The 17,330-nt window shown below is 35.1% G+C and overlaps 1 protein-coding gene across 1 annotated transcript; it reads right to left on the bottom strand.

Annotated features, from left to right (window-relative positions):
• Positions 1-11,383: 11,383 nt before the first annotated feature.
• Positions 11,384-17,012, bottom strand: LOC131637955 (protoheme IX farnesyltransferase, mitochondrial-like). Its single transcript, XM_058908521.1, has 7 exons — positions 16,664-17,012; positions 14,535-14,664; positions 13,413-13,550; positions 13,147-13,280; positions 12,541-12,666; positions 12,179-12,282; positions 11,384-11,957 (listed from the first exon to the last, which is right to left on the bottom strand). The coding sequence occupies exons 1-7, from the start codon at positions 16,888-16,890 to the stop codon at positions 11,584-11,586; spliced, it is 1,233 nt and encodes a 410-aa protein (XP_058764504.1). The 5' UTR covers positions 16,891-17,012; the 3' UTR covers positions 11,384-11,583.
• Positions 17,013-17,330: the final 318 nt, after the last annotated feature.

The following is a 17,330-nucleotide window of genomic DNA, read 5'->3' as shown; positions in this document are numbered from 1 at the left end:
GTGAGAGTGAAGTTTGGCTAATGCATTAGTAGGTTAGTAGTATGTACCATAGTGCTTTTTTTGTTTGGAGGCACTAATGTATCAATTTTTTTAAAAAAAAAATGCCGGATTAAAAAAACGAAAATTGAATTAAATGATTAAAAAAACTTATTTTTTTGTGATTTTATTATTTTAATATAAATGAAAATTAAATTAAATCTATAGTTAGAAACAAATAAAAGGAGAAAATGTTAGAAGTAAGATTCGAACCCGGGACCTTATACTTGCAAACTTACTTCCTTACCAATTGTGCTATATTATTTATTTGAAATAAAAAGCCAATTGAAAGTGTATGAAGCATCGGTCAGCATTTTCTATTTATTAAAATATAAGCAATTTAAGAGTAAACTACTATATTTTAAAATAGACTTTAAATCGAATATTTATAAAATTTAGGATGTCAATGTAAATGAACCCGAAAATTTATAAAATCCAATTTTGAAATAGTTTCGAATTTTTTAAAAGTGTGGGCAAATTTTGGGGTATGACAGCAGCCCCTGTTCAATCTTCTTAAACCTGAAGATGTAGATTGGCGCATTCGCCACTCAGGATCTGAAGGTGGAAGAGGATTGAACACTAAAATACCCAAAAATTTGCACTTGCTGGTGCAGGGAGTAGTACTATTGATGGTTTGAATGGGCTTAAAGATGCCATCTAGCTGAGATGATTGTCAGCAATCTAGAGGGTCATGCTTCCCAGGGTGCGTATATGATAGATCTTCAGAATGTTCGGGGTTCAAGCTTCCAAACGTATATCTGGCATAGAGATTCAAGGATATTCGGGGTTCGAGCTTCCGAAACATATCTATCGTAGAATTCAAATCATCCGGGGTTCAGGCTTCCGGAACATGTCTGTCGTAGAATTCAGATCATTCGGGGTTCAGGCTTCCGAAACATATCTGGCGTAGAATTCAGATCATCCGGGGTTCAAGCTTCCGGAACATATCTGCCGTAGAATTCAGATTATTCGGGGTTCAAGCTTCCGAAACATGTCTGTCGTAGTTTTTCAGGGTTCATGCTTCCGGAACGTTTCTGGCGTAGAATTCAGATCATCCGGGGTACAAGCTTCCGGAACATATCTGCTGTAGAATTCAGATCATTCGGGGTTCAAGCTTCCGAAACATGTCTGTCGTAGTTTTTCAGAACATCCGGGGTTCATGATTCCGGAACGTTTCTGGCGTAGAATTCAGATCATCCGGGGTACAAGCTTCCGGAACATATCTGCTGTAGAATTCAGATCATTCGGGGTTCAAGCTTCCGAAACATGTCTGTCGTAGTTTTTCAGAACATCCGGGGTTCATGCTTCCAGAACGTTTCTGGCGTAGAATTCAGATCATCCGGGGTACAAGCTTCCGGAACATATCTGCTGTAGAATTCAGATCATTCGGGGTTCAAGCTTCCGAAACATATCTGTCGTAGTTTGTTTTAGAACATCCGGGGTTCATGCTTCCGGAATATATCTGTTGAGAATCTGGGGTTCAAGCTTCCAGACTGTATATTTGATAGAGATTGGTTTTGTTGATGATATTTTCCTGGCCAGTTGGTCGACCTGAAAGATAAAGTTGGTTTTATGCAATGTCATGATGTATGTATTGTATGTTTTTTTTTAAATGAATGAGACTGTTATGCATATGCCATGAGATGTATGATGTATGAATGCAAATGTTGTTAATGATGACAGTAAATTGTATCAGTGTTTTGCGGGGAAAATAAATCCCTGACTGTTCAGCGCCTTTGAGAGATTATTTGAATCTCGACTTGACTGCCCCAGATGAATTGGACAATAACATGTCATGCACCTTGTATATATCGGCGTTTTAACCAAATGAGTCATTCGTAGGAAATATTTCTGCTTTTGAAGCGACTCTGTCTATCGGGAGAGCTTCTTGAGATTTATGCTATCATAAGCAACCCGCCCCCAGTATCATGAGTTTAGGAAAAGCCTCTGATTGATCCGGGTCGGAGGTAGTTTCAACTATGCTTGGGTGACTGATCCTAGTCGTTCAGCAGTTTTGAGAGATCCCTTGAATCTTGACCTGATTTCCCCAGATTGACTGAACTATTACACAACAGAGTATCCAACTGCTTTTGTGCCCCTGAGGATGGTCAGAATTTGAGATATTCTCGCTTGAACTCAACGGAGTTTTGAAGCCAACTTGTCCCTTGAAAGGATTAAAATTTTCATCTGCAGTTCATGATGTAAGCTTTCCTGGTGTCAAGTACTTGTTCATATGCAAAAACGTTTATTATGAGAAACATAATTCTAATGCAAAGTTCATGTTTGTCTTGAAGTTTAAAAGATTTTTTTTTGAAAGGATGTCAAAACATCGATTTTTGTGAAAGGTGGTGTGATACCAACTCAAGCGTTTTAGTAGAAACTCCTAGGAGTCGGTTTACCGTATTCTCATTTACAGTATGCTTTCGAATTAACCCTGTTTCAATTAGGACTTTTGAGGGTTGTAAGTTGTAACGTGGCGAGGTTCACGATTTTTAGAAAAAAGGATTTTTAGGCTCAAAATTTTATTGGTGCCCACCCCCTTCGTGATGTTCTTCGACCTAAGTTCAGTTAACTCAATGCGAGCATTCATCCTTCAAGAGGAGTTTGAGATGATTGAGGAATCAATGAGGTGTCTGGACATGGCAGTCACTTTACCTTTCGTATTTTGTGTTTGATCACACGATTTGTTCTTTGAATTTATAGTCACACGACTTTGCCCATTTTGTTGAGGATTTTTTTTATATTTCCCTAACTTTTGCCTGGACAAACTCTTTTGAATTTTGGGTTTGAAGTCCAGCGGGATGCCATAACTTTTGCCTAAGTCATATGTTTTCAATTTATTGACTTAGCGGGCTTTCTTTTCTCTTTATTTTTTTTTATTCGTTCTTTTTTTTTAAACAAGTCGTATGATCCTGACACGTCTTCAATTTGTTGGAAAGATTGTAACTGCCTCATTTCTTGGTCGACGAGGGATAGTCGTTGTTGCATTGTCATATTTTGACCTCCTGTTGCGAGAGATGACCATCGCGGTCTTGACTTTTCCACAACCTTATTAAAGATAATCATTGTTGTATCCTTAGACGCGTGCTCCTGATGAATTTTGAATGCTCAATCAAATTAACTGAATACTACCCTGCCCCTGGGTTAAATGTGAGGGTTTTTCGTATAGAAAAGAAACTCCTACTTCAAGGCTCAAATGGGTTGACAAGGGATTAACTTCCTTATATCTCCATTGTTTGGATTTGAAACAATGCCTGTACATCATCAACAAGGTTTTACTCGAAAGCACACCATTTAAGATTATGGGTATTATATGTTCGTCATTCTCCCTTCAGAGTCATCATGCTTTATCACTGAGAGTTTGGTATCACAAGCAAAGAAAAACATATTAGAGCGAGAGCGAATGGATTTTTTCAAGACAAACATATTCAATGCATCATTATTATAGTTCAAAAACAAACAAGCATGACATATAAGCAGTATTGAATCAAAACAAGAAAGACTACGCATAAACATGCATGATGATGTAGAGATTGTCAAAGTTGAGGAGATTTTCTCCGTATGGACTTATTGCTTTAGAAGATCCATTGAGTCGAAGTAGAAATTCAAATCTGGATTTCAGGTCCAAATGATGATAACCTTTGTGTCGATCAGGCTTTGAACCTTGTTTCTGAATGAATAGCCATCATCAATCGAATGACCAAGTGCCCTAGAGTGGAAAACAAACCGAGCTTTAGTGTCTAAACCTGCCGATTACTCCTAGGGAGAAGATTCTGACGAAGTCACACAAGAGTTGTAAGTGTACAGCTTCAAGGATTTGAGGAAGAAGACGAGAAAATCGTTGCCTAGTTCGCAACATTAGAAATGGATTTTGTTGCAGCTTTGCCTGAAGACCTTCGATTTTCATCTTCGAACTTCCTTTTATAAGAATCAAGCTCACCATGTCTAGTGGGTCATAGCCTCTGATTCAGGGTACGTTACTTTTGAGTTTAAAGGCATGTGGCTAAAGGAAAATAAATCCTCTTGCCCCTTGATAGGAACTGTACCTTTGAATTTGAAGGTATCTGGCTAGAGGAAAATAAATCCTCTTGCCCCTTGTTAGGAATCTGGATTTTGATGATAGCACCTGGAATTGCGCGCCCTAAATACTTGTGATCCTTGAAAAAGGTTAATTAGGTGATAGGGACGAGTAAGTCCTACAAAGAGTTCAAGTTGTTAGCGTACACACAAATCGTGCGAGGAATTCAAGCTGTTAGCGTCCACATTAATCCTGCCAGGAAACCAAATGGTTAGGGTATAAACAAATCCTGCAAGGAAATAGGAGGGTTAGTATCACACACAAGCAAGTCACACAAGTGTCCTTAGGTTTAAAGGCTTGCGTGAAGTCCGTAGGTAAGTACCCTTCCCACTGACGTTTAGTTGGTTTAACCTGTCCTAAAAGAGTAACCGGGTTCTACGGTGCTCATATCTCTGATCTTTCTCGCGGGCATTGTCTCAACATGGCACTCGATCGGCCAGCCAAAAACACCCCTAGAGTCCAATCTCAATGAGTGTAGCATCGAGTATCAACCGACTTCAGTCAGGAATCCAAAGCTAGCCATCTCGCTACTTCCTATAGGCCAAAGTCAAGTTCAACTAAGGTTCTAAGGGCGAATTAGTGCTTAATGACACCACGCGGCAGCCAAATGTCTCCTCGATCACTTTCAAGGGCCATCAGGACAAACCAAAGAGTCGCACTAACGGTGGCAACCAGATCAACCATATCGATACATGTCGTACAGTCTCCTTGGTCTATTGCCACATACCTAAGGTACACTAGATCCGGGTGTAGGATCTTTCACACAAGAGAATACACAAAACAGCCCTTAAAAATAAAGCACACAAAACAAACAAATATTAATGATCTAAGCTCTAAGGTAACCCCTCTTTTTATTTAATCCCCAGCAGAGTCGCCAGTTCTGTAACTCGGTGAACTGACTTTTATTTTTAATATGCAACAATGTTGCGGTGAGCATGAGTCGCCACCGACTTTTATTTTGTCCAATGTTAGGAAAGGTAAAAAGTACAGAAAAAGACCTTGTGAAAAAGAAAACGGGCTCAGGGGGTAAGTTATGAAAAGGGAAGGTGTAAGCACCCTCTTCATCCGTAGTTATCTACGGGCTCTTAACTTGCTTAGCTCATGTTTGTTTGTTTGTTTTGAATTGAAAAGGGACATAAGGACTTTAGCGTAAATACGTAGCCTTAGTATTTCGAAAGAGTTTTGAAAAGATGTTTTTTATTGAGCTAGGCATATTAAGAGCACTACCCTAAATAGTTGGTCTTTTTCTATACCTTTTAAAATTCCTAGGATTTTCCATACTATATAGAAGTAGGAAATCCTTGTTTATTGGACGTGTGGGTCATCGAAGGGTCATCGAGGTCGTTTGAAAGCAACAGGTAGAGGTACCTTTAGCAATATTTGGAGGGACAATCGTCACTTTTTCGTAAGCAACAGTCGAGGGTCATCGAGGGACTTAGTGACGATTTTATATTGAGGGACCTTTGCTAATGGGTACCTCTACATTTCGAGGGACACGACCTTATATTCGAAGGCAACCAAGAGAGGCGTACCCTAGAGGTGAGTGGGTGCGAGTGTGTTAGATTCGAGTATTTAATCTTGAGTTAGGTTAGCTAGCGTTTGATTAAGCTATCTTGCCATACACGCCCTAATTACTAGCAGTTAATATATTTACGGAAAATAAATTGCGAAAAAGTAAAGATTCCTACGCTATTACATGGCTTCGGGGAGGGGATTACAAATTGCCAAATGGGAATAAAAAATTATTACAAACCCAATTAAAGCGGGAATAATATATACAAAATAAAAATATAAGTGTCCACCAAATAGTCCAATGCTCAAAATGGTTGTACCGCAGAATAGTGGGTTACGGTGGTTGGATGCAAATTGGTACGAGGCTTTCGGTGTTGGGGCCGCTTTGTTTTTTTTCTTTATGCTCAGATCCAAGCTACGACAGAGCGTGGTGTGCGGCTCTGATCGGAACGGAGCAGGTAACTCACGACGTTGTGGTGGATCCGGTTTCACGGTGACCAGTTTTCCTCCTTCTTTGATCTTTCTCTGAAAATGAAAACAAACTTTGTACAAGTTGTGTTAATATTGTTAGATTGTTAACATCAATTTTGAACTTGTGTTGGTATGAACATGAAAGAGTTTTGGTAATTTATATAGAAAAAACTTTTAATGTAGAATAAAATTGCATTGTTGGTTAGTGAAAATGGTTTAAGGTTTATGTGATGGTTAGAATTTGGTTTTGTTTTGTGTAGTATGATGGATGAAATTTATGAATGAATTGGAAAGTTGCAGGTTGTGATTTTGATGGTGATGTCGAAATTGTATTGGTCTTGGTGGTGGTGTTGTTATCAAAACAACAAGTTCCACCTTGTGAGAGTGAAGTTTGGCTAATGCATTAGTAGGTTAGTAGTATGTACCATAGTGCTTTTTTTGTTTGGAGGCACTAATGTGTGGAATGATTGGAAATTATTTTGCAGTGTAAAGAAAATGGGAAGAATATGCTTGAGGTCTGAAAAGAAAAACGATACGTGAGTCTTGGTCCAATAGGGTTTGTTGTTAGTGTATATATGAGAAAATTAGGTTAAATAAAATAAGGAAAAAAATTAATTGGAATCCAAATAATTAATCAAAAAATAATCAAATAAATTGATCCTTTCCAAAAATAATTTACTTGCTCCCCAAGTTGTTATTCATGCTAAAATGCAAATTAAAACTTTCCTTTTTTGGAATTTTGAATATTTTATGATTTTTAGTTTTTTTTTGGGTTAAAAAGTGCATAAAGTGAAAAAATCAATTTTTAAAAAAAAAAATGCCTGATTAAAAAAACGAAAATTAAATTAAATGATTAAAAAAACTTATTTTTTTGTAATTTTATTATTTTAATATAAATGAAAATTAAATTAAATCTATAGTTAGAAACAAATAAAAGGAGAAAATGTTAGAAGTAACATTCGAAGCCGGGACCTTATACTTGCAAACTTACTTCCTTACCAATTGTGCTATATTATTTATTCGAAATAAAAAGCCAATTGAAAGTGTATGAAGCATCGGTCAGCATTTTCTATTTATTAAAATATAAGCAATTTAAGAGTAAACTACTATATTTTAAAATAGACTTTAAATCGAATATTTATAAAATTCAGGATGTCAATGTAAATGAACCCGAAAATTTATAAAATCCAATTTTGAAATAGTTTCGAATTTTTGAAAAGTGTGGGCAAATTTTGGGGTATGACAGCGAGTCAAAGTAGCTTGGAATTTTTGTATAAATTATTTTGTTTCTAGGCATGTTTTCATTTCTCACATATTCAGAGAGGGTAACTGTTGTGCCGATTTTTTTGCTAACATAGGTCTTACTAGTAGCTCTCTATTATTTTTCGATTCCATTCCTCTGGGCATCAGGAAGGAATTTGTTCGTAATAGGCTAGGAATGCCTGGTTTTAGATTTACCTCTTGATGGGCTATTTGTCCCTCTTTTTGTAATGTTTCCTTTTTTTATATATAAGGTTTCATTAAAAAAAAATATAATCTTTAGAGTTAAAAAAAAAAAGGGTAAATAACTTTTTCGCCCCCCACCACCTTATAGGCGATATTTGAAAAACCTCCCGTAAAAAAAAAGTTGCATGGATTTCCTAATTATTCTAAAATATTTTAATTTTAATCTTAAACAGGACACATCATCAAAAATACTGATGTGACATCTATTCTTTTTATTGACTTGGATGATCAAGTGGCTTTTTTATTTGGATCTTGCTAACGAGTGCCCTCAGGGAACTCTTTAAGGATACTAAATAAAGAAAATATTCTTTATAAAAGTCAAGATTCCAATTTTCAGTGAACTTTTAATATAGGGTCATGCTAACGAGTGCCCCAGGGGCACTCTTTAAGCATTCTAAATAAAGAAAATATTCTTTCAAAAGTTCACCATTTCAATTTTCGATGCATTAATTACGCATATTTCCAAGAAAAACTTACTTTTTAAAGCTATTAAAGAGTGCCCCTGGGGCACTTGTTAGCATTTCCCTTTAATATATTGATTACAACATTTTTAAAAAAACTAACTATTTTAATAACTTCCCCTTTTTATTTTTAAAATTTAATTTATTGTTATTCTTAATGTCACGTGGGAATCGAACCCACTCCCTTTCCTTCAGGGCACCAGCGCGCTTACCACTGGACTGGCTGCTTCGGTTTGTTTTATAGACGCATTGAATTGTTCTTATACAATAATATTTTCATTTTTTGTAGCTCCATTGAAACACCACTCACTTCCTTCATCATTTCACCATGAATGTTGACCACTTGAAACATTGAAACAACAACCTACACTACTGATGAAACACACCACGTGAAACTCAACTTCACATAACTCACGACCACCAGCCACCGTCGGATCCGGATCTCTCCTTCAACTGTGAGAGAAAATCCATATAGTTCTCCTTCATTCAACTCTTCATGACGTCAAAGCCAGCACCCTTCAAGAAACTCCAATCGGAGCATCACCGAGACAACAATTACGAACCGACTCGGAATCAAAAGACAAACGGAGAGAAAGGTCGCCGTAAAGTACGCAATGCCACCGTCGAAGGTTCGTCGGTATCCCTTTTTCTCTCTAAAGCTTGTTGTTGTTTTTTGTCTTTATATTCTATGATCTTGCATCTTTTGATTTTTTTAGTGTTTGTACGGTGCTTGAGTCTGTTAATGATTGGTGTTTTGTTGAATATTGCTTGAGAGTGTTGTGCTGAACAGAGTAAGAGAAACGGGTGTTAAAGCTAATGAAAATTTAAAGCTACAAAAAATGGAAATGTTATTATATAAGAACAATTCAATGCGTCTATAAAACAAACTGAAGCAGCCAGTCCAATGGTAAGGGCGCTGGTGCCCTGAAGGAAAAGGAGTGTGTTCGATTCCCATTTGCATAAATATTTTGGACAATAACATCTATTTCAATATTAACCAAAAATTAATATAATATAGAATGTCAACGTGGCATTAAAAATAATAATAAATTAAAATAAAAAAGTCACCTGGTCATCCCAGTCAATAAAAAAAATAGATATAATATAAGCATTTTTTTTTTATTTGTCCTGCTTAAAGTTAAAATATTTTGGAAAAATTAGGGCAATCCATGTAACTTTTTTTACGGGACTTTTTCAAATATCGCCTATATGGCAGGGGCGAAAAAGCTATTTACCAAACTAAAAAATATGATTGTTAATATAATGAGTGGTTAGAATTAGAGTGTGTTTATTAGAGATAATTAGAAAATTTAAAAAATATAAAATAAATGATTCAATTAAACTTCATCTATTTTAATTTTTTTGATAGAATAATAACATAATTCATGGCTAATTTTTCGGGGACATTTTTATAAATTTTATAAATTTGGGCCAAATTTAAGATTTTAAAAATATGGACTAAATTGTAATTTTTTATAAGTTAAAATAACCAATTTTAAAATTATAAAGGATTAATTTGCAATTTTTAAAAAATTTAAAGGTCAATTTATAAAATTTTAAAAATATGAGAACCAACTTGTCAAATTTTAAAATGATAATAATATTCAATTTGAGATTATATTATATAGAGTATGAGAAAAAAATTTAAATTTTATTATTAAATTTAATTTAGGCAAAATACTTCATAAATTTTTATTATTTTAATCATTCTTTTTTTTATTCAAACAGAAATTGTGTCCTAGCCTTAAATGTTGTTTTGGCCCTCCAAATTTCTCATTTGCTTGATTTTATTTCTTCAAATTTTAATGTTCTTGATTTTAATTCCCTCAAATTTTCTAATCGCTTGATTTTAGCCTCCTAAATTTTAATTGTTTGATTTTGACCCCTCAAATTTATCACCTTTTGTATTTGATAGTCCTCTAATGACATGTAGACTAAACTTCTATTTTTTTTTTTACTTTTTATTTTTATATAAAAATTTATTCTCTACAATTCCATTTTTCTTATCTTTTTAATAGTTAAGCTTTAAACCTATTATCTTTAAAACCTTAAATATTTCACTCAACATATCTCTAATGGCAAATTATTTTGACAAAAAAAAAATAGACCACTAGCTAACTAAAATAACAAATTTTTTGGCCAATAACTCTATCATATTTAAGCATAAAGTCTCGAAGTCTAATAATCATATTGGTCATATAGAATTTCAATCTTTTTATAAGGGATATTGTATGCTTGTCTCTATATTTCAAAATAACTTTGTTAAAAGGTTCACACATGTTATTGGCCAAAAATATTATTATTTTAATTAGCTAGTGAACTATGTTTTTTGTTGTCAAAATAATTTGCCATTAAATATATGTTGAATGAAATAATAAAGATTTTCTTTCAAAGCTTAAATATTAAAAGGAGAAGAAGAATATAATTGTTGAGAAGAAAATTAGAAGAAAAAAAATTAGTCTACATATCACTAAGGACTATCAAATACAAAAAGAAACAAATTTTAGGAGTCAAAATCAAATAATTGATAAATTTCAGGAGTCAAAATCATATAATTGAAACTTAAAGGCCTAAAATCAAACAATTAAAAAATCTTGGGGACCAAAATCAAATAATGAAAACTTAGATGGCCAAAATCAAAAAATTAACAAACTTGAGGGTCAAAACTACATTTAAATGTAATTTATATTCTCTCGTTGAAATGTATTCAAACGCAATCTTAGAGAATTTTTCAACACCTTTATATTTTTCACACAGCATCAGAACTAATTTTTCTCACTTTTAAAAGGACTTTTTAGATGCACTTGCCTCTGAAAGCTTTCTTTTTGATGAGCATATGCTTCTACATGTATGATCAAATTTTTAATATTTGATTCAACACTCAGAATGCATTATGGCATCAATGGTCACTACCTTAAAATTTTGAAGTTTCTATAAAATTATGTAATTAACAAAATACACGGTAAATTTAAACATATTTTATAGCAATTTATGATATTAAAAAAAATGTAAGTCATGCCATTTAATTCGGATGAAAAATCAGTGTTTTAAGGTTTTGAAAATTTTGAAAATTTAATGTTTTTTTGAAATTGATAATGAGAGAGGGTATGAGGGAACTCGTGACTATAAACATAAATTCTAGAAGAAAAGAGACAAAATTGAATGATCCTTTAGAAAAGAGACAAAATTGAATTTTCATATAGTCTAAAAATTATAGAGTGGATTGAAATTCCATAAGATTTAATCATTTATATTAAACTGAAATATAAGAGATGGGAGAGAAGTCTGTAAAAGAAAGAAGAAAAGCATAACAAAATAATTATTTGCAAATTTATGCAAAAATTACAGAGTAACTATGCTTTATTTCATCACATTATATACTTCTTCCATTTTCAATGCAAAATTCTTAATGGCTTTAAAAAGGCCACTGGAAAACAATTACAATGAATAATAATTCAAATCAACCAAACAACATAATAAGAAATGTAGTCATGCAAGATCTAGAGCACATGATAAATATTAAACAATGTCGTATGAAGGTGCGGGCAAAAACGGGAAAGGTGCACAGGAAGCATATGCTACAGGCGGACGTGCTCGGTTCCTTTGCTGACCCTTGATCTTCTGATCACCATTTTTATCTTCGATATCTGAAGATTCCACAGAGGAGGAAGATTTCACCAAACCCTCTGCGTTGACTTCTAAGAATTGTTGGTTATCCGTTCGACGGTGGATTAATAGCCCAGCCATAAAAATGGGTAGATAAAGAAGACTGGCATGAAACATTCTCCTAGCTCTTTCCTTAGTACGGTCTCTGTAAAATGAAAATGCTGCGGCACTTATTGCAAGTGTAAGTGCCGTGGACTCGAGGCAAAACCATCCAGAAGTCACGCCCCCTGTTGACATGTGCAGAATGAATTTCAGATACAGACAGCTACATAAATTTCACATGCCTAAACATTATCTAATTTAAACAGGTTTCTTGATGTGTTTTGTTGACTTAAAAATCCTATTGAAGTATGTAATTAATCATTCTTGCAGCACATAATTTAGATACAAGAATCTCAAGATGAAATATTCATCAAAATGTTTCTAGTGGAAAAAAATATCAACTCACAATCATATGCCAAGAATCCCAAAGGGATTAGATATATGGAGTTCCTCAAAGCCACCACCGCTGTTTTCCGCCCAGACATATCAGCAAGAGAGTACATCTTAAACCTAAATTTGCAATGTACCAAATGTGTCATTAGGTAAAGGATGGTATATTTTGTATCATCAGTAAATGAATGAAAAGTGTTTTGGAATATAGACTGTAGACCATCAGCCAAATGCAGCCGCTGTAACGTCATACATTTTTATCGAGTAAAAACAGTAGTATTAACCAAAAAAATGGAATTTGTAACGCCAACTACTACTGATAATAATAGTTGCATTAAACAAAACTTCATCACTATAAACAAAGATATATGAGCATACCCTCCTGCAGCATAGTCATCACGGCACATATACGCAAGTGCCATAAAATGTGGTATCTGCCAAAAATACAAAGCAGCCGGAAGAATCAAACTATTTAGAGAAATATCACCAGAAGCTGCAGCCCATCTGAAACAACAAAGAAAAAAAGTGAGGGACAGTAGAAAATAGGCATGCATGTAGCCGTACATGGTGAGAACAGAGTGGGGTTCAACTCATCTAATCATTTGTGTGCACTAATCCAAAATCATATAATTTTTTATAGAACATTATGGCGCGTAGTTTGATCCACATTGTCAACCCCACTTAGTGGGATGAGGCTTGGTTGTTGTTGTTGATGTTTTACATGTATGGAAAACAAGAAACAACAGGAATAAAATAAGGGTAGGAGAATATTTTCAACTTTTGTGTTTGATTGAACTTTTGAAACGGACCGGTTATTATAAGTTTCCAAAAAACTCCTACTCTCTCCACAACTTAGGGTGGAACAACTTAAACTCAAAGGGATTTGACATATCACTTGGTTCAAATATTAAAACAACACACAAATATATCACTCTCTGACATTTGCAATGCATAAGAAACAAAATAAAATCTATATACAATTACCCCAAAAGTGGTGGAATAGCACCAACTACAGCACCCACCCATGTATTTACGGGATGAATCTGCTTCAATGGCGTATACACAAATGAATACAGAATCAGGTTGGAGGCAGCAAGTCCAGCAGCTAACATATTAGTCTGGAACAACCTTGCCATAAAGATAAAATATTAGTCCCTCACCTCAAAGAACATAAAGAATTTTGTAAGAATACATTTGAGGTTTACAGTTACAAAAAAGCATATGATCAACGTAGTAAGCAAATTCACTACCTGTGTCGCTAGAAGGGCAGTGCCAGCCAAACCAACAGAGGATGCCCAGCCAACTGCATGAGGTACTGTAATGCGTCCTGAGGGTAATGGCCTCTGACTCGTTCTCTTCATTATGGCATCATTTTTTACTTCAAACACCTAATAGACAACCAATTAATAAATCTCATTATGTTGACGTGTTGATATGAAATCTAAGGTTTTATTTGGGAATTTGAAGGGATGGGAAAAGGAGGACTTTGAGGATATAGGCATGAGGAAAAGAAAGGGGAGAATACTAAGGGAGAGTAACCCCCCACTTTGCGTAGTTTATTTTCCTTCATTGGACTTAAACCCTACAGAGGGAACTCGTTGGGGGGAGGAGACTTTGGAGAGGATTGATTAAATATACAAATCATTTTTATCTCTTTATAATAATACTCTCAACAATGAAAATACTACCCATAACTCATAAGTATTCTCCTCTCCCCTCCATAGATAATGCTCAAAACAAGGTCCGAGATTCTCCTTCATTTCCATTCCTATTAAGCGGGGGGAGGAACACAGGGGAAGGAAAGAGGCCCTGGAGCTTACCAGCCCAAGCTCAGTAGGCGAAAGCTGTGGGGAGTACTGTGAGTGTTGGCAGGAATTACTTGACCTCAGCCTAACAACCTTATCCTAGTCCGATCACTTATTCTCGCGGGCCTGGAAGCATAGAATCGATTCCCGTTGAAGTTTGACGAGAGATATCGTATCGATCTCTGGAACAGGGGAAGAAAGGGGGGAAGGAATTTGATTATTCACAGCCCTTTCCAGACCTTATATTATTTCCTTCGGTTGGGTTCGCTTTTTGGTAGGAAAGGATCAAGCAAGAAAGAAGCGGCTATTCCCACGGCGGAGTCACCATTAACTCTTACCATTTCCCTCCCAACTTCTAAACAAGTAGGAAAGAAATACTTTAGAACATAATGTTCTTGAATGTTGCTAACAATCACATAGCTCGAAAGAGTAGCAAAGAACAATTTTCTTTTACCATTTTCTTTCCTCATACAGGCCTTTTTAACTCCTCATTTTAGTCTCATTCATTAAATCGTGATAGAATTTAGTTTATAGTAAGTGAAGTCAATATTCTCCTGAAAAACCAACCTGATTTAAAGTGCTAGCAGATGCAGCAACCATCATGGTACCTAAGCAAGTATAAGAAAGTGCGGAGAGATCAACAGCACCACCACTTCCCAACACAAATCCAGTCCCAGAAGTTGCAACCACGAGCAAGCTACAATCAAATCATAAAGCAGTTAGTTAAAATGCTTCTCACATTGCGAAATAACAAAATGAACACGGCATTGTAGAACAATAATTACCATGAAAACTATAAATGCAATACAAAAATTTACGTACTATTAGTATTTTTCATTTAGTTAGTATTTCCATCTAGTTTTATGGGCTGAGTTGGCAAGTACGCATGCAATAACAAATTGTTAGATTCTCCTTATTGTAAGGGCTCATGCCTATATTATGACCAATAGTCTAATGAATAAATCAACCATCATTACAAAAATATCATCTTCTCGCTAAAACTCTATTTTTCTCTTCATGTAATTTCTTTTTTTTTTACCAGATTCTATTCTAAATTATTAGAATCCTTACTCTTGAGAATTGTGTTTTTCTGAAATCATCCCTAAGATCCAAATTTCCCATCTCAATTGGGATCACGAGTCTCGACTAGACGATCATAGTTGATGCTATGCAAAATCCCATTGAGATCGGAGAAATGGATATCAAAGGTTAGGACTTAGGAGCTTTGCGTGCTACAAAAATATTATGAATCGCAACAAAAAATGATAGCTACAGTTGATCAATTCTTGACAGGCTTAGAAGAAATCAAAGCTCTGCTCATAAATGAATTATGACTCCCTCTGTGGGAGTTTTCTTTAGTGACCATACTGAGTTCATTACAAGTTGTGCAATGTGAATGGTTTCAAGGAAACCATGGAAATTTCCTAAGATCTCCCACACAGCACATTCCGGGCTCAACCCAAATGCACATATCAACAACGGCTGCAAGAATCCCACCACCAGAGGAACGCGAAGAGGTAGGTCATCAACTACAGCTTGACCACCACACCGCAGCTCCATTCACGTTTCCACCAAAATCATCATTCCCCACTGATCCAACTCCAGTTTTCAGCAGATTATGATTTCAACTATTTAATTATCAAGTTTGTGAAAGATCATAATCATCCATCAGTAGTCTCTCCACACGAAACGCGCCAAACAATGGTAAGTTCATAGTTTTTTTAATTGATAAGATGTTGTATTTTGTTTTTTCTAACATTTCCTTGATTGCTTTCTGTGTTGTTTCTGTTTTAGGACGAGAAGGATAAGAAAATTCAGGAACTAACAACAGAGCTTCGGATGAAAAGACGGTTGTGTGAAACATATCAAGAACAATTAACTTCTTTTATGAAAATTGTCGAAGAGCACAATGAGAAGCTGTCTACAAGAATTCATCAGATACTTGATAATCTTAAAGAATATGAATCCAGAGAAGAACTTTTGCATAAGACATAGCCCTGCTTCATGTGTTAGTGTTCAGAATGAATCAAACATAGCAGTTCCTCCAAAGTTACATGTTCTGCTGTTTCTCTTATGTTTTTGTCAGTAACTATTGAAAGCATAAGAAGCATGAGCAACTAAATTATCAGGATACAAACAATTCCCTCGTGAGTTTGTAATCTCCATACAATCAGCACCACCTTCACCACAAGCATAATCCAATGATTGTTGCAATGTTGGAACTTTTTAGTAAAAATAATTAAATAATAACTTAATGAAGCAGGGACACCGGAAACACGACACCGACGCGTCAACATTGATAATAATTTGAAGAAGAAAAAATGAATAAATTAAACATAATTACAAGTGTAAGTGTCAGTTTTGGACACACACTGACACGCCTTTTTTTCAGAGATGAACTCATGAATGAATCAACCATTTACAAAAATACTATCCTCTCTCTCAAACTCAATTTCTCAAGTAATTTCCCTTTGTACCAGATTACATATATCCGAAATTCTTAAAATCCCTATTCTTGATAATTAGGTTTAAACAGAAACATCCCTAAGATCCAAATTTGCAGTCTCAGAACACTAAAAGCATCAATCAAATCAATATCAAAAGCAATAAACCAGAGTATTGCAACTAAATAGAATAATAACAGCTATTGAAAACCTAAGCGATGATAAAAATAATAGCAGTTATTGAGATGAAACCTGAGACGAGCTTTGGAGAGTTCGGAGTAACAGTTTCCATAGTGGCGTACAAGGGAGAGGAGATCAGTTGATTTAGAGGCGGCAACGGAAGGTGCGAGATGGAGATTGGGAGATGATGAAGAAGAGAAAGAGGAACGGAGATGAGTAAAGTTGTGAAGAGGAGAAGAAGAAGAGGAATTGACGAGTCTTGAATACAAGGTAGCGCAATTCCAATTCCTCCGGAACATGGTGGCGGTGACGGCGGCGATAGTGGTGATTATGGGTGGTTCGGTGAGAACCCGCCGATGTAGACCAAAGCAGAAAATATATGAAAATAATAAATAATTTCTCGTTTCAAAATAAGTTTTTTTTTTTCATTCCAAAAAAAAAGAAATATTTTTTAGTTAATATCTATGTTATCACACGGTTCCGTTTGTTTTCATATTTTATGTCGCACTATTTACTTTTAATATAATAAAGTACATGACATATTAAATTCTTTCAATATCCCTATAATCACCAATTTGAGAGTGATATTCGGGGACTATGTCTTCATCAGAAATCGGCATCAAAGGTTGGGTTCTAAATTCCTTTTTCATTTTCGTTTTATTCATGTATTCTTTTTTGCTCTTTCACCTTCAATTTCTTTTCCTCCTTAACAACGAAACTCTTCTTATTCTTCTTCAAT

Source organism: Vicia villosa, unplaced genomic scaffold (genome assembly GCF_029867415.1).
Source record: "Vicia villosa cultivar HV-30 ecotype Madison, WI unplaced genomic scaffold, Vvil1.0 ctg.002121F_1_1, whole genome shotgun sequence".
Lineage (NCBI taxonomy): Eukaryota > Viridiplantae > Streptophyta > Magnoliopsida > Fabales > Fabaceae > Vicia > Vicia villosa.
This window is presented reverse-complemented; position numbering and strand designations above follow the sequence as displayed.

Coding starts and splice junctions, on each gene's coding strand:
- LOC131637955 (XM_058908521.1), bottom strand. CDS start 16,890: ATGTTCCGGAGGAATTGGAATTGCGCTACCTTGTATTCAAGACTCGTC. Junction 12,283..12,540: donor GATGACTATGCTGCAGGAGG/GTATGCTCATAT, acceptor TTGCAAATTTAG/GTTTAAGATGTACTCTCTTG. Junction 11,958..12,178: donor GGGATTCTTGGCATATGATT/GTGAGTTGATAT, acceptor ACATGTCAACAG/GGGGCGTGACTTCTGGATGG.